This window comes from Eriocheir sinensis, chromosome 21, assembly GCF_024679095.1.
Source record: "Eriocheir sinensis breed Jianghai 21 chromosome 21, ASM2467909v1, whole genome shotgun sequence".
Taxonomy (NCBI): Eukaryota; Metazoa; Arthropoda; class Malacostraca; order Decapoda; family Varunidae; genus Eriocheir; species Eriocheir sinensis.
Window position 1 is genome coordinate 7,533,494 of NC_066529.1, and position 26,109 is coordinate 7,559,602.

Here is a 26,109-nt window from a genome sequence, read left to right on the forward strand (position 1 = left end):
TAGATAGATAGATAGATATATATATATATATATATATATATATATATATATATATATATATATATATATATATATATATAGATATATATATATATATATATATATATATATATATATATATATATATATATATATATATATATATATATATATATATATATATATATATATATATATATATATATATATATATATATATATATATATATACTCATCCCTAACAAATTATTAATAGTGATGTCTTTTGCAATTATTGTGAAGATGATAAAAATATTAACTTCTCCAGACCGTACCGAGAAGCCATTGTGTCCCTTGTATCCCTGATGCTGGATACTGGACTGCCCTGTTTCCGAGGTCAGACTATCAGGCAGCTGCGCTCTCGTTTCACCCCGCAGTCCACTGAGAAGGAGGCTGCACAGTATATGTTAAACATCATTCAACATTCGCATCTCAACTGGCGCACCAAAGCATATGACCGTCTGCAGTACCATACTAACCAGATTCCCTATTAAACCACCTATTTGTCATCTATGGTTACAGTATTATTTGGCCTTATAGTAACCTAATAATTTATTATGCTCCTCCAACTTAGCTAGTCAAAATATCCTTAAAATATGGGTTTTTTTTTTTCTTCTGAATTCAGTTATATGCATCATAACCATTCTAGTATGGAGGATTTAATCAGTAGTGTTACATGTTTTGAAATGGTTTGGGCTTCAGTTTTATGAATTTTAAATTGATAGGTAGAGAATTTTGCAATTTGCTATCACTGACTGCTTTGCAAGATATTGTTTATCTTCATGAATACAGTGATTCATCAGTGTCATCATATCACTGTTAATAACCTGGCACTGTGGGACTGTGGTACACTATGTGAAAGGGAATCAGTAATGATAATTTGATAGCTTTGGAATTAGGTTTGAAAAAAACTAAACATCATTGAGGTTAACTTGAATGTCATAATTTTAGCCAGATTTGAGCTTAAAGTTGGAAGTGTTACATCAGTTATAACCACTTTATCATGCCAAAACATTACACAGCAGGAGAGTCAGATGTGCCAAATGTATTATTGATAATACAAAATATATAAGTGTTAGTAAGCTTTGTTTCAAAGCACTAAGAGAATTACAAGGAAAGGATTGTACATTCAGCTGTTGTCAACTAATTTTGTGACTCCTAAATGCCCATGAATCATGTTTAAAGTGGTAACAGTTCACTGTAATTCCCTTATGACTACTTTAGATATATTTATTATTATAACAAAACCAGATGTCATTCATTTATCATATAGTTATCAATTACCAGTGTGTGTATGTACCTAGTTATGATGAACAAGAAATAAATTACACTCATGAAGTCCCATCTCCATGTCTTGATGGGTCAAAATTAGCTTTAAATTAATTTAAGGTTTGAACTGAATGACCCCCTTGTCCAGGCATTCCACAGTTCAATGGATCAATATGAAAAACTGTATCTCTTTATATCCTACAAGCAAGTTCTCTTTGATTTCTTTCCATATCTTCTTGTTGCTCCTCCATCCCATTCAATAAGATCCTTATCAGTTTTGTCTACTTCCATCATTGCTTTAAACACTGCAAGGATGGCAAGGATGACTCACTGGGTCATCATGCTGGTCATTGCTATATTTAACAGTATATTTCCCCTTGTGTCTTCTCTTCTTCATGTGTCCCACTCTTCTTAGTGCACTCCTTTACAATTAAAGTCACCCACCAAGATTATGTTGCCCCCCCCCCTTTTTTTTAAAGGTGTTTAGTCATGTCGGACACCATCTAGTATTTGGTTGCATTCCATGCCCTCGACTTTTTTTTATATATTTTAACTATAGATTTTTAGCAGTATTTTCATGTGTATGTTTCTATATAATGATATTTATTTTCATTTTGTAAAATTATCACTGGCTAGTCTTGCAAGAAAGTTTTCAAACAAACTAGTTTTGGTCACTATTAATCATCCAGTACTTATGAGCATATGGCATTTTTAACTGAATGAGTGTAGCATCCATATCAAACTGTCTATTTCTCTGTGTGTTTTCCCATCAAAACTCAACTTTCCAGCCTCCATCATGACTGCCAGGGGACTAATTCATGAGATAGGGAGAAGGGGTTGATGGGTGATGACCCACTTTGGGAAGCAGTCGTAGGCATATGTGGGTGAATGTCGCACGCTCATGAATGGCATAATTCGGGGTGTCAAAGCTTATGGGTCAATAATCCTCCGGAACAAATATTAGAATCTTCAAATATATTCCTTTTATTATCTATGTTCATGAGACTGTGCCACTAAATTATGACCTGATCAGGAATACTTCATTTAGTAACATGTGTCTGCTGAATCATGAGTTACCTATGGAGTATATAATTATGTTTTAAATAGCAACACATTGTTAGAAAGAATCAAGGTCTGTTGCCAGCATAGTGTCTAAATGTCAACTAAGGCAAAATGGACATTAGAAAGCAGATGTTGATTCTTTTCATCAAGTTGTATTCATGAGTGTTAACTCCTCAAGGCTCATGGCTGGAGCGGTTTGGTTAATTCTCTTGAAAAGGGTTTAGAATGATACCAGTGCCTATGTGAAGGGTTCCTCTGGGGAATCTTGAGAAATTTTGTTAATAATAATAATAGTTATATTTCGTGCAGTGGCATATATAAAAAACAGGACAAGTAAACGAACGACATCAACAGGCAAACAGCACTCCCCTGAGGCTGTGCTTCCAATTGATGATAATGATAAAGTGCATTTTACTGTCTATTGTTCTCCAAGTACGTATTACTGTTTCATACAAATACAATACTTTATATAAAGAATATAACTATAGTTAGCTTTGTTCAATTACTCTTTGTGGTTGGTTTATTTGTATAAAAATCTTAGAAACTAAGGTGAAATTTTGAAATTAGAAAACAATAATACTTATTTAATTCTAATTGAAGAGATTTGTAAATCAAGTAAATAATATGTCAAGATATCATATCAGTGAATGATATATCACATAACTATAGCAATTTTCTTCATAGTAAGGAACATATTTATATTGTCAATCTAACTACATAGATGTTTTTAGTATTGTGTGAACCTCTTAACAAATTTATTATGCTTAAATTTAATAGAAACAGAGGGATGTGGGGTCTTCAGGGGACTTGTAGGATCAGTTTGTTTCTTCCCTGGAGCACCTAGGGTGATTATATTATTACAATCTGTTAGATATATTGTCCCAATAGTATCATGAGTCATATGCCATTGGGGGACTAGAACAACCAATACATGATATATATATTTCTTTGTTTTTATTTAATTAATAGTGGATTGAAGCAGCTTAGCTCTGGAATTAATGTTATTTATATAGTTACATTCCTTTGTCACTGTGCTGCATACACTTGACTGGTTACAGTAGTTTTATATATATATATATATATATATATATATATATATATATATATATATATATATATATATATATATATATATCTATATATATATAATTGATTATGCATATTTATAAAGTTGTAGATGTTTCTTAACTTGTATCATTTACCATAGTTTAAACATTCCTAACCTATCATAGGTGTGGCTTTTACAGGCATCAAAGTCATTATCTCCATTAGATAAGTAACTATTTTGAGAGAAAGTTTAATATTCATACATTACTTTTTTTATATTCCTGACTTGCTATGCCCAACCTGATATAGATAGCATTAAAAGTTCCTAGTCCACCCACCAAATAATATGAATAATGTAATATTTTTTTTATTATAGAGATTTATCTATAAAGTAAAGTGTAGAGGTTGAAGCCTGTGTGCTGCTACCATTCTTCAATAAAGTTGTCTAGCTCAGATTTTTTTTCAAAACCAATAAAAAGAATGTTAATCGTTATTGCTTATAGTATGTGGTTCAGAATGAGAGGGCTACATTTAACTGTTGGGTGGTACTGTATCCTTTCTCTAGTCTGGGAGTGACGGCAGCGCGGGCCAGGTGGTTTGAACGTCCCCCTGGCGACGGGCGAGGCAGACGGGCGTGACGTCATGCGCGGCGCCAGTCACTGCAACAGGCGAGCCAGGATAGGTTGGCCGTCTTGACTCTCTCACAATTTTGCTCTATAGAAAATGGTGTAAAATCCTTGCGGGTTTATCCCGCTGTGTACAAAAACTTTGTGTGGACGCTGCCACGGAGGATGAGTGTGTCGAAAGTGCCGGATGCTGCGTGTAAGTCGTGGTATTTTGTGATTCAATGGTGGCGAGCCTCCCTTCCCCCAGTTTTGTTCATCATGGCGGCTGCGCGCCGGGCGGGGCGAGCTGCGCACACCACTCGGGGGCTCGCGGGGGCGTACTGGCACACTGTAGTCACTTTTTGGTCATTATTGGTTACGTAAATAAGGTTCATCAATTTGCAGATTCACGGCGAATATACAAATGGTGCACGTCGAGGAGAGGTGAATCATCGTACTTTTGGCAGCGGCGGGAGGCAGCGGGGCAGCCACACGCCGGCGGCCGCCCTTCACTTTATCATGAATTACCAATATTTATGAAGCTGCATGAGTCTTCAACGAACCTTATGTACATCAAGGAATAAAAACATGAATAATGCTGCGTCAGAACCTTCCACCATCTTACCTGAAGACTGGAAACCTTTGTTGCCTCACACATGGTAAATCTATACAGGCCGAGCGGCGGTGGCGGTGCTGGGGCCAATACATCCTGGCGAGGGCAGCGGCGGCCCTGCGTGACGGGGTGCACGGGCCGCCTGACAGGCGTCGCCCACCAGCGTTATTGCACCGTCAGTCACCACCACCGCCAGCCCGCCCAGCCTCCTGGCAGGCCTCGGGCCCTCCACTCAATGCGACACAGGCTTGCTCGAAATATAAACCAATAAGTAAATCCTCGGCCTCAAGGTGTTTGGTTGTAGGAAGGGTGACTCACTCCTTCGACATGCCGAAACAACCACTACAAAAATTTCCGGGTGATGCTCTAACAGTCAAGGGTTGGGTCTTGGGTGGAGACGATTAAGGTGTCAGATGTAAACATACCAGTTATTCCCATAAAGGCTTTCTAGTAACATTCGTAAGTGTAGTAAGGCTAGAAAAAATTATATAGTTGGACCAAGACCTAAGGAGAAGATGTTTGCAGTGACAGCCTATTCTCTCCCTTGCAGATGTGCCTAAGTGGTTGTAATGAGTGCAAGAGAAACCTCTGGCCAGAATGAGACCATCACATCGAGCCATAATGTGACGAGCAGTGTGAGTGCTGCATCAGGGGTGAGTACATGCACTTCAAAGGCTGTAGTTTAGATCACCTAAGGTTGAAAATGGATTTTAGAGGCAGTCTTTAGAGGAGCTTGTGTTATGTGAACAGTCCATGGCCTCTTGAAATAATGAAGCACTTATATAAAAGCTTTAGAGGCCATGGCCCCATAGCCTAACCAGCCCCTAAAATCTTACACTGAAGAATGACATTTATAGTGATACTCCCAGAAAGAATACTTTTTATAATGCACTGTAAAGGGAAATTTTTCATTAAACATCATCATCTGATTTCAAGGACAGACTTTTTTATGCTTGTTGATTGAATCTGCTATCAGTTTCTGGGGCAAATCCCCTTTTTTTCCCATAAATTTATGATTTCTGCAAAACAACTCAGATTGATAACAAACATCAAATTAGCTGACCACATAACATTAAAACTGCAGTGTGAAGCATTTCACACATTTATATAGGAAACAAAAAGTATCTGATCTTACCTAACCTGACCTTGACTAGATCTGTCCTAACAACATGACCTATAGCTCACTGCAAAAATGCATTACGTAAAGGTAGAGTTAGGGGCATACACTATAGCTGCTCCTAACCTAATCAGACCTATAGCTCACTGTCAAAATGCTATAAAAGGAAATAAATCATTGACTTTTTTGCTATCAATCTGCCCCACATTTATATTGGGGTAAAATAATTCAGAATGACAAATTCTACACTGAGCCAGGTAATAATTCTCTAGATTGAGGGTGGTTTTTATCGAAATAATGCCCTGAAAAGTACTATTGAAAGTATAGGTGATAAAGTACAGGGTTTTAGGAAAAATAGGGATGTGTGTAAAAAAATTTTTTTACCTGAAAATATATATGAAGAATAGAAGGTGAGAAGAAGCTGCTGCTTTCATGGATCTGGCCTTGACAGTGTTTATATAGATCATGGGGGTATATTTCTTAACCCATGGGCTTCGGCTATGGGAAAGCCGAGAAGTGGCCGAGAAATGGCACCATTACACTGCATTTTGAGACTAAGAAAAGAGCATGGAACGTATATCAGAGTACTCCTCTCATAACCATAAAGCCGTTAAAAATATTTATTTATACTCAAACTCCATTCTTTTTGGGTGGTGTTTGTTACAAAATAAACAGTCTCGTGACACATGGCATCTAGCCGAGAGTCGCTTGTTGTCTACTTTAGAGAATTTAACAAGTGATTACTATATGGATAACTAATTCAGTCTGCCATGACCTTACAGCACCACTTATGACAAATAAGCCCACCTCATGATCAATCACCCACCACAATGACCCAGGGCATGCATGGTGGGTTGCTCTATGCCGCCACCACCTACAATTAGCTCGAATGAGGCGTTTTGAGCCGAGCCCCATATGCCCCATACGGGGTCCACCGTTTCAGCGGACCAACTCACAGGAACCCAAAAATGGGTCTGCCGACACTGCCGGGTTAAAGATGACTTAAAAGTTCAAATATTCTGATCTTTACAATATTTGCTTTTTAGTATTCTGTAACATATGGTGTGTATACCTGTCACAAATTCATCCTAAAGAAATTACTATAATTTAGTGATGAAACGTTATATGTGGTAGTGTTTGCATACTAGCTGCCTTGACTGTAGCTACTGCCCTGTGTGTTACGGAGGATGGATTGGGGGTGATTGTTGGGTTGGGCTACTACATGATGAGGGTATGAACCTATTTAGGGGTGATAGGCTACTATGTGTATATGAGTTATTTTTCAGATTAATTAGGTTAGTTTATTGGTTTTTCAAAATACTACTACCCTGTACATTTTGGAGTGGCATGCAAGTGAGGTTGGCCCATTGTCCTTTTCCAGTAATTGCTTCTGTAGTCACATATAGGTATATGTGCTTTGTGGTCACATATAGATTTTTATAATATAAAATCTAGATGATTTAAGGATGAATGGAGGGAGAAGAATTTAGGAAACTAGTGATTTCTGTTGGGAATAGTTAGCAGATTGAATAAACATCTAGAAAAAACATTTTGTCTGCCATTATGAGTTGGCTTTTTTAGGGATATTTATCCCACAAAGGGGGTCAGTCCTCATTGTATGAAAGAGTGTGCTTTGGAGTCAGTTAGATTTAATAATAATAGTAATAATTTATTGCCTTGTAAGACCAAGAAAAAATAAATTAATCATGTAGATTGCATTCCTGTGTCAAACATGTCATAATGAAAACACATTAGAAATCAATAGGCTGGTGATTTATATACCCTCCTCATGCACATGGCAAGCTTTCAAAGTCAGCACACAGGGTGTAGCACATCATATTAAAAGGATAACTTGAATGTGTAAGGGTTATTTTATATCTGGAAGTGTCTTGCATATTTCTCTGTAGCATCTGCCTGGGCAACCTATCTATCTGAGTCATTGATAAGGTGCCAGTGGTCAGCTAGTTTTCAAGGGAGTTGAATGCATATCCTGCATTGCACCACATACACACATTTTTCCTGGTGTTTATTTCATTTTCTTTGTCCTTCAACAATGCAAAAGAGAAACTTTACATGAAGCAATGGTACAATGTGCTACAAAAGCATGGAGAAGCAAAGCTGAAATAACCACAGCCATATTCATATCCACATATTTTCCTTGTATGTATTGCAAGGTCAACATCAGCCAGCCATGTACTTTACTAATAGACCCATTTATCACTATACTTTGTGTTTGTCTTGACTAATTCAGTTTTATTTTAAGTGCTCATTCCAGTGTGAGATTTTATCTCACTTTCAGTAGATATAAGATGCTTTTTGTTACCAACTTCTCTGACTTATTTTCACAACTTTGCCAGTACCACAGTATTTGCCAAAAAAAAAAAAAAAAAAAAAAAGTTTAATACAGCATGCACATATATAAAGTGAGTACACATATATTTCATGCCGTTGAGAGAAAGTTGAGTTCTGAAGGCCATTTTCAACTAAAGTCTGGGGGCTAAGTGGACCAGTAGTCATCTTTTGCTGCTTTTTTAGATGTTTTTTGTAGAGGCATGCTGTGCATATATCTTGTTAGTGTCGAGTTCATCTGCATACAAGCAATCCCCTTTGTATGAAAATCCTCACATATGGAAAAGAAGAAAAAGTTATATTAATGTCTGATTTAAAGTAGAAGTTTGCAAAAATACAAAGCCAGTTTATCCATAAAAAGTTGCGGTGTATTCACTTTGCCAAGTAAATAATGCAAGAGTGCTAATCACACAAAAATTCTTGTACATCACTCAACTGACTGCTGCATGCATCTGTGTGAAGTGGCAGTGCCAGGTGCAGGAAGTGTTGCCAGTTGAGAGCTACTGATTATGAATATGATCTGATTATAAATTATGAGCTTTGGTATTGTTGTTATTGATGTCATCACAATAACCTTAAGTTCCATTGCTGCCAAGCTCACTGTTTCTTCGCATCTGTCACTCCAGTTTTGATATCATGCTTGCCTTTGATAATTTCTGCTCTCTTTTACACCAACTACAACAAGCCATGCATACATGTATGCATAGATTTCTTTTAAGTACACTTGGCTCCCCCGTCCCCCCTCTGCAGCCAACTCAAATATGCATGTTATGCACCTGTAAGGTGCCTAGCGCATTATCATCAAGATCAAGTAAAGCCCCAACATAGTTGATATTTCCAAATATAACAAAATTTCCTTTATATATATATATATATATATATATATATATATATATATATATATATATATATATATATATATATATTTATATATATTTATATATATATAAAGTTCTATATTATACTAGATAGAAATGTGATGAGAAAACAAATATGCAAAAGATGGTTTCTGTTCAATACTTAAAGTCCTACTATTAAGTTGTTGACTAATTTTTTTGAGGTTTGTGTAAACTGTCAAATGTTTCCTTATTTCAGGGCCCCACCCCCAGCAGCATCACTGACAGTAAAGATGCTGAGTCTCACATAGTGCAGCAGCCAACCAGTCCAGGGAAGGTTGGCAACATGGGGTCTGGTGAGGGGGAGTTGGTTCGGCTCAGTGACCCCAGAAGCCTCCACTCATACACACCTCATACTTCCCCCGTGTCTTCTGCACCAGGATCCACTCCAGCTCTGACAGATGTTGCTCCCAGCACTACACCTTCCTCTTCTCCTAGAAGACCTTTACCATGTACCTCTTCACAGCCTCCTGCTAAGAGAATCAAAGTGGAGGAGAAACCTTCAGATATATTAGAGTTGCGAAAGGTCATTGTGGATTGGAAGAAAGCTAAATTAGTAAATGTGAGAGACAAATTTAATGAACACCTCGTGGAGCTATTTTTTTTGGAAAGAGATGGCAACATGATGGATCTTCAGACATGGAGTCGAAGACCTTCTAGGGAGTTCCTTCAGCACATTGCCCAACACAAGCTTGAGGGTGATGAAACTCTTGAGGTCAAGTATTCTGCTCCAAACCCTTTACACTTGACTGCAGGATTGCAAGTGAAAACAGAAAACACATCAGGGTCTCAGTCACCTGCAAAGAGTGGAACAAGTGCAATAGCAAGAACATCACCTGTTAAACCAGGGAAGGGTTTGGCTGGCGCAGGAGCTAATGGACGTCAGAAAATTCCCTCCACAAGTGATAGTATTCAAACTGTCACTCAACAAGATCAAATGGTAGAAAAGGCAAGGCAAGAAGCATATGTTATGCAAAGGATTGCTTCATTGAGAAAAGATGGCTTATGGTCTGAGAAACGATTACCGAAAGTGCAGGAACCACCGAGGGCAAAAGCTCATTGGGATTATTTGCTTGAAGAAATGGTTTGGCTTAGTGCTGATTTTGCTCAAGAAAGAAAATGGAAAAAGGCTGCTGCAAAAAAGTGTGCTCGTATGGTTCAGAAATATTTCCAGGACAAAGCTCTCCAGGCCCAGAAAGCAGAGAAAGAGCAGGAGATGAGACTTCGGAAAGTGGCTGGTTTCATTGCCAAAGAAATCAGAACATTCTGGAGCAATGTAGAAAAGTTAGTGGAATATAAAGTGACAACAAAGCTAGATGAAAAGAAGAAAAAAGCTCTTGATCAACAGTTAAGCTTTATTGTTGATCAGACTGAAAAATACTCTTCCTGGTTAGCTGAAAGTATGAACAAACCAGCTGATTCAGCAGCAGCGTCTACACGTTCCAACACCCCTTCAAGAGATGTGCGGATGTCTGACGGTTAGTATATTGATGCTGCTTGTTTAGTATATAGTTGTAATACTGTTCATTTATTCGCTATCCCTGGAAGTAAAAGCAGTGGGACAGTAGGAAAATATTGACATCGATTTCACAGACTAAGGCATCTGTGAAATTTGTGTATTCAGCTTTTAAACTTCCAATGCATATTCAAAATAGTGTTCTCCTCCCAACTCTTTTAGGTATTTGAGACTTAGTGTGGAATGTTGTATATTTTCAATTTGCAAAACCTTTTATATATGGAAGTGCAATGTCAGAGCTCCACATCATGCTGCCTTAAATACTCAACTAGGTAAACGGAGGCATTTTCATCTTGCCTCTTATTGCTCTCAGTTTATTTTACATCAATCTGATTGCAACAGTGTGACTATTTGAGATCAATATTCTGCAATATGGGAGCCTCTGTAGGTGTGATCAAGAATTGCTAATTTGAATATCAATCCTTTTGACAATGTCACTAAATTTGACTGGAATTGACTTTAGCATCTGGTAATGCATGGTAAGAACTCCACCTGAGAAAGATTTTATAGTGTGAAAACATGCCACAGTGAGTGTACAAAAAATTCTTCTTAAATTATTGAGCCAGTTTGAGCAACCCTCTTCCACTACATCAAAATATCCAACAAATTGAACTGCCATTATTTTTGTTCAATTTAAGAATACTCCACTAACACCAACTCTCCATAGTTTGATATATGCCATGAAGGCAATTAAAAATAGTATTCTCCTCCCAACTCTCATAGGTATCTGAGACTTAGTGTGGAATGTTGTATATCAGTCAAATACACACAGTGGAAATGAGCCATACAAGAGGTGCATGTGGTGTGTCCAGATAGGAGGAGAAAGCAATTAAAGCATGCATGAGAGACTGATTTGACATGGGTGTAACAGCAAAGGGTGTAGATTGTGCAGTGGTTGAATGGTTGAGTTGGTAGCTGAGGGATTGAATGAATGTGCTGAGAGGAAGTGCAGCAACATTGAATGTTGGAAACACTTCTGCTGTGGCCACCCCCTTGAGGGAACAGGGGATTAGTGAATTGTTGTGGGCCTGGTGGGTTACTGTATTGTGTGCCATCTGACTTCATGGCTTGAGCAAGTCTATGAATCCTGCTATGAGATAGGACAGGAAAGTAGCCTTTATAGAGAATAATATTGATTGGTTGTTTTGTACTCCTCTATTTCCAGCTCTGGTTCTTCTGCCCTTTCTAGTACATTCTCCTCCATTCCCACCATTATCTTATCCTGCTGATTTTTCTCAGTCACCACACTTTAGATAGTAAATTTCCTTCCTTTAATGGATTCATAAACACACACACACACACACACACACACTCTCTCATTCTCTCTCTCTCTCATTCTCTCTCTCTCTCTCTCTCTCTCTCTCTCTCTCTCTCTCTCTCTCTCTCTCTCTCTCTCTCTCATTCTCTCTCTCTCTCTCTCTCTCTCTCTCTCTCTCTCTCTCTCTCTCTCTCTCTCTCTCTCTCTCTCTCTCTCTCTCTCTCTCTCTCTCTCTCTCTCTCTCTCTCTCTCTCTCTCTCTCTCTCTCTCTCTCTCTCTCTCTCTCTCTCTCTCTCTCTCTCTCCTTTTATATTCCTACCCATAGTGCCAGTATTTACTTGATCCTCATATAGCATACATATTTCTTCTAGTACCGTATCACCCTTCCATACGTCATTGTGTATATCTCCTTTATCTTGCTGTTTACTTCTATCAGATGATGTCTTATGACCTCTGATGTCTGGCACATTTAATTACTTTCCACCAACTCACTCACTGATAATGATTCTCTCCCATCATGGCAGGTGTCTAGCTGTCTGCATTATTATTGTAAATGGGGGTTATTTTCTCTTGTATAGTATGTACTGTTACAAAGTCATGTAAAATGTGATCAGACAACATTTATCTATTGTATTATTTCAAATTGTTTATTTAAAAATGTGATCAAACTCAACATTTATCCATGGTTAGTATTATTTCACATTATTTTTGTGATTAATGATTTAAAAGCAAACGGGTTATGAAAGAATGTACTTCAGAGTGTCAGTCAAAAGTTAGAGCTGAGTGATAAGTTTGAGAGTTTACAATGGATACAATGCATTTAAAGGATTCATTAAATATTCATTAAGAAATCTCGGTCTCCCAATTTTTTTGGACGATCCCTTTCCGCTAATTTGTATATGAAACAAGGGTCTAATTTAAATGGGATATATGCTCTAATATGTATCAGATCAAATAGACAGTTTCACAGGTTTCCTCACTCTATGTGATGTTTCCAAATGCTATTCCTCAGTGTTTACAAATGCTATTCCTCCTGTCATATATTTCATTATTGGCACCTCACTTTAAGATGGAATACAAATGTACCTTGAATATACACACAAGAAACTTTTTTGTAGGTTTATTTTTTACATCACATGTTCATCAGATATTTCATATTTTTCCAGAGGAATTCCATCCAGAGGAGCCTTCAGATGATGATGAAGCAACTATTGCCCGAGAAGATGACAATCCTGAAGAACAAGCTTCGGAGCTACAGTTGTTGCATGAAGAGTCCAAGCAGACTATGGAGGACTTATTAAGGGACCTGCCACCAGGCTATCTGGAGGAAGGGGACCATTCTCTCAGCAATAATGCAGATGATCTCAGTGATTCAGTTCAGAGTCATGAAGACTCAGAGGAAAAACAGAAAAGACCAAGTAATAGAGGAACCATACAAGATGTTAATAAAGATGAAGATAAAAATAGTGATAGTATACTTGGACAAAAACTAGGTAGGGGAATTAAAAGAAAAGTGAAGCTTAAGAAAAAAGAAACCACTAGTGATGCAGAAAAAGATATTGGTGACAAAGACTTTGAAGCTGAGGAGTCTGAAGAAGATAATGAAGAGACGATAGAAGAGCAAGAGGAGAAAGAGGGTGAAGTGAACCATGAGCAGGAATTGGAAGACTTACAGGTAGGTGTCTGAGCTAAACATGTTAAGTTTTAGTGATACAAGGTTTTCCTGCTAGCTTCCCTCCTATATAATATTAGAAAAAGTAGACCCTCATTATGCACCTCCGTGGAGCTGTGGTTACCTGCCTAGCTACAAATCCACAGGCATGAATTTGAATCCCGTCCCTGTCAGGCTGCATACAGCTCACCGTATAGTTCATCCTCCCTTTTGGGCTGGTTGATAAATGGGTATCTGGGGAAGGTAAACTAGCAATCCCAGACTCTACACTGTCCCGTGCTCAGGGTAATGGGTTATTCCCACCACAAGCTCAAAAGGTCATTGTGAAAGATGAGCACTGCAGCCATGCACAGCTATAGTGTATGCATCCAACTTTATCTCATTATCTGTTGGATTTCATTCCTAGCAAAACTCATTGATACAAAATTAGCATAGGTAAGGTTCTGAGGGGAAAATAAGGTTAGGTTTTGTGATACCCCAAATGTTAACTACTTCCCCACAAATGGCGTGAAACTAAATATACCGTTACCTCAAAAGTTAACCCTTGATGCCATTCATGTTAAACTTATCAAAAATATTATTCAAATGTAGTTGGATTCACTCCATCAGTGTCAACTTTGGTGTGGACATAAATTTCTTCCCTCACTGAAATGAAATGATATAGTCGGACTCAGGTATGAGGTCTGGTTGGGCAGGGCTTGCTTGGGGAGTCCCCTGGCCACAACGCTGCCAAGCCTAACCTTTGTAGTAAGGACAGATATCGATTATGCTACCCCCACCCCCACCTACATTTCTCTCTCCATCTCTTATCGATTACACATTCCCCTATTTCTTCTTTTTCTTCCCTACTCCCACTCACTATCTCTCCAATCATTCCGTTGCATTGTCCTTCATTGTTAGTGATGAGAATGCAAATTGTTCTGGGGACATTTGTTTCACACAAGCCATATTCAATTTAGAGCAGATTCTTTGGACTTCTATCATACTTCTATCATCACTTAGCTTCAGCTGTGCGAGCAACCACTCTTGAAGATGGAATTATAGTCTCCATTAGCCTTTTCTTTAAAAATGTTTATTCACAATGTCAATAAGTTCATTCTCTCGATTGTGGAGCACATGAGAATGAGTCGGAGTAGCTAGCATCACATTTGGAGGTGAGGGAGGAAATGACGTGGTGTCCTTAATCCCTAACAACTTCAGAAAGCAACAGTGTCACATATTATGGAATTTAGACAACTCATTGCTATTATTAAAAAAAGTGACTAATTATTCATAGCACTATATCAGGGATAGAGTGAAAACAAGAGTTGCATATTCGAAAATGATTACCGTATTTAACAGCTTATAAGGCGCACCCCCAAATTTCGGCAGGCATTTGAAGAAAAAATATATATAATAAACCGGTTTGAACCACGAGTGTCGGGTGGAGATTTTTCGCTCGACATTCGTAGCCCTCCCCACTATTAGGTCATTATTAAAGTTTCACATGTATTTAGATCCTTATCAAATCCCAATACTTTACACCGGCCATTAACCCATTCCATACGTGACAGTATAGAAAGGGTTAAGAGGAAATGGAAGAGGATTAATCCTCTTCCATTTCCTCTTAAGAGGTTTAGAAGAGGATTAAGAGGAAATTGAAGAGGATTAAAAGGTGTAGAAGAGGATTAGCCCTTTCCATACGGTGACGCCGATCAGCGTCACCGTATTGAAGGGGCTAATATTTGCTGGGACCTACCAGAATTGTTCCTTTTTATAGACTCGGGTTACTGCTTTGAGATGTAAACAAACATGGCAGAGAGAGCGACATTCAGAGGGGTAACGGGTATCAAGTTTGTGCATCATATTTCTTTAATTATTATTTTACATCATAAGTCTAGTTGCTGTAATATTCTAGTACATTTTTAAAACATAAGGAAGTGTGAAATTTTAAACTTGAATGTGCTTCAATGTTTGTTGAACACTTACGTAAAGTAAGGATGTTAAAAAATAAGCGTAAAATGGAGAAACAGGCACTTGTAAATATCGAATAATAACCAATCTTCTCAGTATCTCATCAGTATTGTCCATATATTGTTTGTGTTTATCAATCAAACAAAGTTCAACAGTTTTATGAAGGTCTGTCTTACCTCAATGATCCTTGTCTACTAAGGAAACATTGCGTATCTTGCACGTGTTGTCAGGTTTGGTGTACAACCGTCCACTAGTTTGTTTAGGTACAAGCAGTAAGTCACTTAATTTTCTTCCTGACTGGTGTCATTTTATATGAAGTACCGGTAAGTACTACTGTTACACACTCTTACTTTAGAAAAGAGTTGCTGTTGTTGCTGTAAAAGCGATTGCCACCTTGTCTACGTTTGCGGAGAGGTTTGTAGTTTAATTTAAGTGCCATTGCTGCACTAAAACTTCACTGGCCAATGACCTAAAGCTGAACCTTGACCTTATAAGATGCAGGGTGATTTTCAGGGACATTTTTTTGGAAAAAATAGTGGGTCTTATAAGCCGTCAAATGCTGTATTTATGTGGACCAAAGGAATCGCAACATTGTTGAATGATAACGTAAATGTACCACCAACATTATTCTATAAAGATGTTTTATTGTTATATACATAATCAGGTGTTATATAAAAATATATAATCTGGCAATACCTCTACCTTTGATGAGTTACGGTATCTTAGTAACTAATGGTCATATAATAATTCTGAGGACATCACAATAATTACCATGAAATTCTGCTAATGGAAATGTATAACTATTGTCAGCTTATTGAGATAGTATGCTTTAGCATAATTCATCAGTTACAATAACCGCATCCATCAACTTATGAATTTCACCACAAGAAAATGAAAATGTTAAATATAAATGATTGTTATGATCTTATTGGCATGGTGAGGTTATCTGTGTGTGTGTTTAAACAGTGCTGCAATTTGTAAGATTGTTTATCCTCTATAATGGGGAGAGATTAATCCATTCATATTAATTTTTATTGGGAAAAAGTTTGTTTCCAAACAATTTTTTTTCTGAACAGCCTTTAGGATTGAATGAAGTTAAAAAAACTGGAGTTCCACTGTATTTCAATTAATAGCATAATGGAATGCTAATCCGTGTCATCATTTGTTTGTTTAATGTATTGATATTTATAATTTCCTTTACAGGCTGACAATGATCTTTCTGTTGAGGAACTAAGAAAAAAGTATGCTGAGCTGGCTGCAAATGCTGAGCCAATGGAAGAAGATTCTTCTGAAGAAAATGAAAGCACTGATATCAGTGATGATGAAGAAGAGGAAGAGGAGGAGGTGACAGAGGATACATCAAGACAAAAGGAAGAAGAAATGGAAGTTAATGAAGAAGAAACAAGACAAACAGAAGAGTATGAAAGTGAAGATGAAATGCTCAGTGATGCTGAAGAAGAGGAAGAGGATGAGGAAGAGAAAGCAGAAGAGGAGCAATCCAGCTTTGGCTTAGAAACCCTAATGGAAGAGAATTTTGAGAAAAATAATACAGGCGATAGTGAAAAGGCAGACAAGGAGTTGCAGGATGCCTCGGCTGTTGCAGAGGCCCTACAACCCAAGGGCTTCACACTATCCTCCACTTCTGTGACAACACCGATTCCTTTTTTGCTCAAGCACATGTTGCGAGAGTATCAGCATGTTGGACTGGACTGGCTCACAACCATGTATGAGAAGAAATTAAACGGTAATATTTTTTTGTTTGTGTACATCAATTATCTGTATATTCAATAGGGGTATAGGCAAGATATGTGGAAATAGCAATATGACAATATGAGTATCGTGGGTGCAGGGCTAAATTAGGCATCTGCACAAATTTTTGGTATGTGTATGAGTGTGTACACAGTGACTAGGCAGAAGTCTTGGACAAATGCAGAAAATTTGTAGGTCTAGTTGGTTAGAATAAACTCAGCTCAAGTAATTTTGGTGGGCTCTGAATTAATATAGTATTATGATGGAGTTTATACTTATTGTTTATTGAGGTTTCCTTTAATCTTTTCAGGAATTCTTGCTGATGAGATGGGCTTGGGTAAGACAATCCAGACCATTTCTCTTTTGGCTCATCTTGCCTGTGAAAAGAGCAATTGGGGGCCTCATCTTATTGTTGTGCCAACCTCTGTTATGCTCAACTGGGAGATGGAGTTCAAAAAATGGTGCCCAGCCTTCAAAATTCTCACATACTATGGTACACAGAAGGAGAGAAAAATGAAGAGACAAGGTAGGTTTTTTCATGTAGAAGTCCTATAGTTTTTGTCTTCATAAATGGATTTCAGATTTTTACCAGTAATATGCATGGAAGTAAGATAGCTTGGTGATGTTACGAAGTCTAAGGCATCCCCAAAAGTATAAATGAGTTAGCTGAGTGTGACCTGGAATCGTTTGGGAAGGGAAGATCACCAGAAGAACGCCACTTGTGGAATTCGTATTAGGAATCAGAGAAATGAGTGAAAGATGATAGATGCTGAAAATTTTTCCTGTCAATAGCTTTAGAAAGATAATAGGCAAAGCTATAGGACTGTAGTCTGAAGGCATAGAGCAGTCCCTTATTCTAGGCACAGGTTGTATACAAGCATACTTCCAGGAAGAGGAAAGATCAATGTTGAAAGGCAGAGGCAAGAGAGTTTTACTTAGGGTTTCAGCATGGAAACAAAGTTATTAAAAACAATAGGAGGAACTCTATCCTGTCCATAAACCCTCTGAGGTTTCAGGTCAGAGAGGGTATATAAACCATCACTGAGAATTATGATCAGACATAGTTAAGTAAGAGGAATATGCAGAATCCTCCAGAATGGAATTTTTAGAGAAAATTTGAGTACAAGTTCATCTTAGAGGTCGATGTGTAGTGCCATCAGAATTAAGCAGAGACCAGAAAGATGAAATAAAATTGCTGGAGTTATTTTGGGCTATCTAGAAAATTAATTTGATGGTGGTAACAGTAAAACAGGAGGACTAAAATGCAGTTCCAGAAAGAAATCCATGCAACTGAGGGCAGCAGAGTAGCCAAGATTGATTAAATAAGAAAGCAATGGGATTAAGGGGAGCTGAGGGGGGTCAAGAGAGTGATGTGTGGTGTGCCATTTGTGAAATTTGACATTTTTTTTCACTCCTTCCAAACATGTTTGAAAGATGCATTTTGACTGTGTACATTTTAAAGTAAGGTACAGAATGATGATTTTATTTTCATATACTTTCAGGATGGACAAAGCCAAATGCATTCCATATATGTATAACATCGTACAAACTTGTAATCCAGGACCATCAGAGCTTCAGAAGAAAGAAATGGAAGTACTTCATTCTTGATGAAGCTCAAAACATAAAGAATTTCAAGTCTCAGCGCTGGCAGCTGCTGCTAAATTTTTATATATATATATATATATATATATATATATATATATATATATATATATATATATATATATATATATATATATATATATATATATATATATATATATATATATATATATATATATATATATATATATATATATATATATATATATATATATATATATATATATATATATATATATATATATATATATATATATATATATATATATATATATATATATATATATATATATATATATATATATATATATATATATATATATATATATATATATATATATATATATATATATATATATATATATATATATATATATATATATATATATATATATATATATATATATATATATATATATATATATATATATATATATATATATATATATATATATATAATTGTTGTTTCTGTAGCTCTAATTTATTGTGTTATTTTCAGACGACTGTTGCTTACTGGTACTCCTCTACAAAACAACTTGATGGAACTGTGGTCATTGATGCATTTTTTAATGCCACATATCTTTGCATCACATCGAGAGTTCCGGGAATGGTTTTCTAACCCAGTAACAGGCATGATAGAAGGGAATAAGGAATACAATGAAAATATAATCAAAAGATTACACAAGGTAACTAAAATTTACTAATGTGACTAGATAGACTTGTATGAACTTTATCATTTTGCCACAATAAACTATTGCAGTATGTCATTTTTGTTAACTTGTAATTTTTTTCTTGTCACTGTCATATCTTTCCCATATCCTCAAAACACAGTTTAAAATCAAAATTGACTCAGTTAAAATAAGTTAGAATAAAGTGATTAGAATAGAGGAAAATGCTTGAGTTAGGAAAGGAATGTGATAACCCAGTAAAGTGGAGACCACTGTATCCCAGACCCATACATGTGATCATGAATACAATATCTTAATTAGTAAAAAACAATGTCTCACAGTCCATTGCATTCCACCTCCCCTTCCCCTCCACTTATCATTAGTAGACTATTGTACTCCAGAATTTTTAAACCTTGCTTTAATTTCTCTTGAGAAATTGCTGTACTTTGTATTTTTGCTTATGTATTAGTCTATTAAATGATTTATTCATATTTATTCAGGTCCTGAGACCATTCATATTAAGAAGACTTAAAGCTGAAGTGGAACAACAAATGCCAAAGAAATTTGAACATGTCATTATGTGCAGATTGTCCAAGAGACAGAGATTTTTGTATGAAGAATTCATGGCAAGAACCAAGTAAGTACTAGCTATAATGCATGTAAGGTGATATATAGAGTAATTTGTGAGAAATTTTGCATAGCAAGTGAAAGGTGGTGACACAGTAACCGTCTATTTATTTTGGGGGAGGGCATGCGTATACCTCAGTCTGTGTGAAAGAAAGGCATAAAAGTATTTCAAGACCAGGAGAAGTCAGCTGTCATGGAGTTTCAGTCGTGTAGAATTTGGTCTTGAAACCAGAATTCAAGAACTTCTTAATAGTTCAATATTTTAAGGTGATCTGTATGTTGTTTTGTTATATATATATATATAGATATATATATATATATATATATATATATATATATATATATATATATATATATATATATATATATATATATATATATATATAATCAATTGGCTTTTTTCCAGAACTAGAGAAACCTTAGCATCAGGTAACTTTCTAAGTGTCATCAATGTATTGATGCAACTAAGAAAGGTGTGTAACCACCCTAACCTGTTTGAAGCCCGCCCAACTGTGTCTCCATTCATGATGGAAGGGCTCTCTTACCAAGTCCCATCTGTTGTGTGGGGCATCACTGACTACGACCCATTCAAGGTAGACATTCTTCAGTTTGGGAATGACTAATGTACAGTTACCTGATAAATGATACAAAAATCATTTTGTTGTAAATGAAACAAATTCTAGATGACATTTATGCTTTTTTTACAGAACATTGACCTCTTCAGCCTTAATTTTCTGCTGGCTGATTTGGAGTTGTGCTTAACAGCTTTTGCTGCCCATCGTATACGCAAGTTCCAGGCTCCCCGGCGGGTCATCGAAGAAATAGATTCCGCTGCTGAGCCACCTCCCAAGTGAGTTGTCAGCTCAAGATCTTGACCTTTTCTTTAGCATTTGTGACAAACATGAAAAGCAAATTGTTTTGGGATAAACCAAACTGATGACTGGCTTTTTTTAAGTAAGAGGTAGGTATCATGAATATAACAAGAAGGTTAATGATTTTAAACAAGGTCCCTATACTTACTTTGTGGCATAAAATTCAAGAAAAAAGCAGTCAATTAATTGGAGAATAGGAAGATGGAAATGGAGATAGTGTTAACCTAGCTCAGGGGTCTCCAGACTTTTCAGCATGAGGGCCACATGTATTTGGCACATTTTTCTGGGACACAGGAAAAAAAATGAAGAAGCGTTTGTTTCATAAATTAATGAACTCAAACTAAAGTAAAACAGATGGAAGATATTCAAAACAAAATTGGTTGGCATTAACCCCCTTTGACAGCAAAAGTTTTTCTCGGGAGATCCCCCATGAACGCAGATGTCAGTGGAAACTGAAAAAACTGAGAAAACGTCATAAAAGATGTTTTATAGAAAAATTTCTGGCGCACCCTGCTGTGAAATCAGTTTCTTTCTAGGTTGTCACATTTGGGTGGAATATTAAAGAAAAGTTGCTCATTTTATCACAATGAAGTCTGTAAAATATAGTTTATAATCTTTGACCTGGAAATTTACTGCCTACAGAGAGCCAAAGTTGCATTGAAACTCGAAAAATAACTTTTGTAGGTTTTTTTTTTTTTTTTTTTTTTTTTTTTATCATTGAATACCAGTTGTAGGAAAGCATCTTTATAACTCAACTGTGAAATCAGATTTTTATTTGGACTGACCATTTGGCTGGAATTCCATTATTCCCCCAAAATTACAACTTTTTACTGGTGCAACGTACAGGAAAATTTATTGAAGAAAAGTTGCTCATTTTATTACGATGGAGTCTGAAAAATATAGTTCATAATCTTTTACCCAGAAATTTACTGCCTACAGAGAGACAAAGTTGCAGTGAAACTCGAAAAATAATTTTTATAAATTTTTGTAGTTTTTTTCCATTCTGGAATGAATCTATATTGAGTAAAAGTTGTAGAAAATCATCTGTATAACTCAACAGTGAAATCAGATTATGATTTGGACCAACCGTTTGGCTGGAATTTTATGATTCTCAAACATTCCTACTTTTTACTGGTGCAACGTACTGGAAAATTTATTGAAGAAAAGTTGCTCATTTTATCACGTGGATGGAGTGTGAAAAATATAGTTTATAATCTTTTACCCGGAAATTTACTGCCTACAGAGTCAAAGTTGCAGTGAAACGAAAAAAAAAATTGTAAATTTTTGTAGTTTTTCATCCTAGAATGAATCTCATTGAATAAAAGTTGTATAAAATCATCCGTATAACTCAACCGTGAAATCAGATTATAATTTGGACAGACCCTTTAACTGGAATTCCATGATTCTCCCAAAAATCCAACTTCTGCTTCCCACTCCTGTGAACAAGATATTGGTTCATTTAGAACATCACATATATCAGTGGAGGTGTCAAGACTACACTCAGCACGCACACAACGAGCAGAAACTAAAATAAGACCGCTGAAACAGGATGGCTGAGGGAACATAATCACTCTGCAGACGCCATGATGCGTAGGCAGGAACTGTAGACTATTTTTAGCAAGGAGTGGTGGTAAGGGACAAAAGAGGTGCCAGTTAGTTACTTAGCATCGACAGAGACCTAGTTACGCGCGCCCTTCAAATTCCAGATAGCTTCTCGCTCTCCGGCGCTAGCGTCATGCTCGTTGCCCACGTCTGATAAGACTACATGACGCCAGTGGAATCATTGTCATTATGGGGTTAATCAATGTAAATCAAAAATATACCTGCCTTCATTTTTATGCAACCACATTAACCCCTTCACTCTGGTGACACCGACGTTGGTGTCCAACGGCGTCACCATTAGTCCTCTTCTTAACCTCTTAATCCTCTTCCATTTCCTCTTAATCCTCTTCTAAACCTCTTAAGAGGAAATGAAGGAGGATTAAGAGGAATTTAGAGGAGGATTAAGAGGAATTTAGAGGAGGATTGAGAGGTTTAGAAGATGATTAATCCTCTTCCATTTCGTCTGACCCTTTCCATACTGTGACGCATACGTCTGCGTCACGGATGGAAAGGGTTAATGTGAAGGTTGATCCTGCTATTTTTATTTCAAAATCTCATTGAAGTCAGGTCCAAATTTAAGTAGCCAATTATAAGAATGGATTCCAAATTTTCATCATCCTTGATAGACTTGACATACTTCATTTTGGAAAATGTTAGTTCACTGTGGTTATTTTATGGTTCATGCTTCTCTAATAATTCATTTATTTATTCTAGATGTCCTGCTGGGAAGATCAAACTTCATGTGCGACCATCTAGTCAAAGTGTGCCAAAGTCTGGGGTATCACCGAGTACAGCTCCAAGGGCATTGACTCCCATGGGAAGTTTACGGGCCCCTTTGTCACAGACTGTAACAATGGCCACCACTCCTGCCACTCTTCACAGCGGAGGAACACGATTACAACTGGTACAGCAAGGAGGGACAATAAAAGGTGAAGAATGTAATTTTTAACATCATCATGGAATGTTGGGAAGTCATAAAAACCTCTAGCTCAAAAGTTCCCACGCCCTATGGTCTAAAGTGGAGTGTGTCCTGCTCCGTGATGGTGCTGCCTCAATTAGGAACCAGTAGTTGCATGTTACCTATAGCTTACATATGAGAGGAAGCGATAGGTGTTGGCCCGTCACTGTTGGGACTTCGGCAAAGCAGAAGGGAGGAAATGACCCGCGGAGCCAATGCCTCAACAGACTCGCTAAAATGGTTTCACTATAACCACACTTAGCCCAGTGACTAAACCTCTGAAGTCAGAGTTCAGGTCAAGACAGGGTGGATGATTACTGTTGCTACCTTACTGACCTCCCCTCAGGTTTAGTGAAGGAGGTGAGACAGGTCCTCACCTAGCCTCAAGCAAGTGTGGCTTGGTACTAAAAATGTACAGAAAAATCATTTGTATCTTCATGCTGTATCATAATTTCATACCATAATGTACCATACCCATGCCGTGCTCATAGGTGAAGGTATCAGAAGGTGCCATCTTCCTCATTGTTGCCAGGTTTGAGGTTTAACTAATACTTACACAATTGTAGTCTGCACTAGCTGCTGTTTTCTCCATTTTCTTTGTAGGTTGGAACGTCCAGGTGAGTTCTTCTTACATCAATACTGCTTCTGACAGGGCCAAAATATCAAAACCCAAGTGATCTAAGGAGACAGCCTTGTAGTTGTGGTCAAGTGCAGTAACTTAGTTGGGCTTTCAGTCTGACTATTCAGGGATCATTGGAGTAGGTCAGTCCTGGTCAGATCCTTGTATATATTAATTCTGCACAACATGATTCTAGGGATCTTGGAGAAGAAAGTGCCAAAACTCCCACCTCAGTTTAATTGACAAAACACAAAGAATCTTCTGCAGGATATCAGTGGTGTAGGGCAGAGCTACTCAACTGGCGGCATGTGGTCCGAATTCGGACCTTCTGAGTGTTGTAGCTGAGTCCCTGGCTCCAGGGGTATAAAAGATATAAATAAGTAACATGAAAGTCCTGCCGATGGATTCTTGCAAGTGTATTTCCTCGACTGACTGTAGGGCCCACAGTCAGTCGAGGAAACACACTGCAGAATCTATCGCCAATACCTTCATGTTATTTAATTATTTTTTTCTAGTGGGGCCTGGGGTCCAGCTACAATATTTATCCGGACCTCTGCATATATTTGAACTTGTCTAACTGGACCTTTCCTCATAATAGTTGAGTAGCCCTGGTGTAGGGAATACACATCTGTGCTCATGGCATTGAAATATCTTAACATGAGGGCTTTCTGCATGTCATTGACAAGTCTTCCTGTTATTCCTGACTGCCTTTCCAGAATACCTTGTCAAATTGTTAATGGAAGTACTTGTCACTTTGTTAGCACCCACAAGATTACTCCTTATTATAGGGGGTGCTCAGAACTTCTTATGTATATGTGTGTGTTTGTGTGACTCACCCAATATGCCAATATGGTATATACCTGTATCTCATTCGTAAGGTTTGATTTTTCGTATCTATATATACTTCTATCATATTTTCCATTTGACATAAATGCTTGATGTTTTTTTATATGTATGAGAATGCATAGATTCACACAGGTATTATTACATATATATATTTACAGATAACCTGTTTTTAATCGACAATTATTTGTTTGGCAGCTTTTCAAGTACCGGCTAATAACACTGGTGGAGTCATGGTACAGCAAACACCTCAGGGGCCCCGACTAGTGATGCCTCAGCGAACAGGGGTAACTGGTGTTGGTACAGCAACTATAGGAGGAGCTACCTCAGGAGCATTAGGAGGCCTCCAATTACTTCAGACCTCAACTGGACAGCTATTGCTCACCACAGCTCCTGTCCAGAAACCTGCTAATCCTACATTAGCGCATGGTTAGTATATTATTAAACATATAAATCCCAGTATGTGACATGCAGTGAACTATTCTATTCTAGTTCATCAGAAGTTATCAGCTGCACTCATTTATCATTGTATACATCTGCTATAATCATTAAGTTGGTTAGGGTATCAATAGGATGCAAGTCTTGCAATATAACCAAGGCTAAACATCATGAATGATATGATATGTTCTACCTACCTATCCATTTTGCTCTGAGGAGTTGTAACTATCATATAAAGAATAAATAAATCCGTTGGAAAAAGCACATTCAGTATACATCACGTTATCTAAAAGATTGAAGAGGTTGAACTTACCGACATTGGAAGAGAGGAGGGAGAGAGGAAATCTGATTGCAGTGTATAGGGTGTTGAATAGGATGGAAAAAGTGGACAATGAAGATCTAATAACATAGGATACAAGAGAATCAAGAGGCCATGGAAGGAAGATGAAAAGGATGCCTGTAGAAGAGATATTAAAAATAGCCTTCCAAAACAAAAAGTAGAGGCCTGGAAAAGGATGTGGTCCATGCAAAGACAATTCATGAATTCAAGGCCAATTTAGATAATAGTAGTTACAGAGACAGGTCAGTACAAGCATAACACCTTTCCCATACATGACAACTAGGCAACTAGGTAAACACACACACACACACACACACACACACACACACATGGGACTATTAGAGCTTAGCTCAGACACACTAAACTACTAAAAGAAGGAATAAATACCAGGAACACAAGAGGATGCAGTAAAAAAT

At 37.2% G+C, this 26,109-nt stretch overlaps 2 protein-coding genes across 3 annotated transcripts in view; both read left to right on the forward strand.

Moving 5' to 3' along the window:
* Positions 1-3,849, forward strand: part of LOC127001590 (phosphatidylinositol 4-kinase alpha-like) — a 74,278-nt gene extending 70,429 nt beyond the window's left edge. For both annotated transcript variants that reach the window (XM_050866379.1, XM_050866378.1), the window contains exon 37: positions 287-3,849. In XM_050866379.1, the coding sequence (XP_050722336.1) occupies positions 287-512 (226 nt within the window). In that variant the 3' untranslated portion in view covers positions 513-3,849. The remainder of the gene's footprint in view (positions 1-286) is intronic.
* Positions 3,850-3,980: 131 nt separating this feature from the next.
* LOC127001592 (helicase domino-like) overlaps positions 3,981-26,109 on the forward strand; it is a 52,860-nt gene continuing 30,731 nt past the window's right edge. Inside the window, exons 1-13 of the mRNA XM_050866387.1 lie at positions 3,981-4,218; positions 5,165-5,267; positions 9,176-10,454; positions 12,917-13,425; positions 16,579-17,119; positions 17,435-17,650; positions 18,627-18,798; positions 19,223-19,412; positions 19,895-20,031; positions 20,428-20,614; positions 20,729-20,871; positions 23,210-23,424; positions 25,114-25,344. Of these exons, the coding sequence (XP_050722344.1) occupies positions 5,184-5,267; positions 9,176-10,454; positions 12,917-13,425; positions 16,579-17,119; positions 17,435-17,650; positions 18,627-18,798; positions 19,223-19,412; positions 19,895-20,031; positions 20,428-20,614; positions 20,729-20,871; positions 23,210-23,424; positions 25,114-25,344 (3,904 nt within the window). The 5' untranslated portion in view covers positions 3,981-4,218; positions 5,165-5,183. The remainder of the gene's footprint in view (positions 4,219-5,164; positions 5,268-9,175; positions 10,455-12,916; positions 13,426-16,578; positions 17,120-17,434; positions 17,651-18,626; positions 18,799-19,222; positions 19,413-19,894; positions 20,032-20,427; positions 20,615-20,728; positions 20,872-23,209; positions 23,425-25,113; positions 25,345-26,109) is intronic.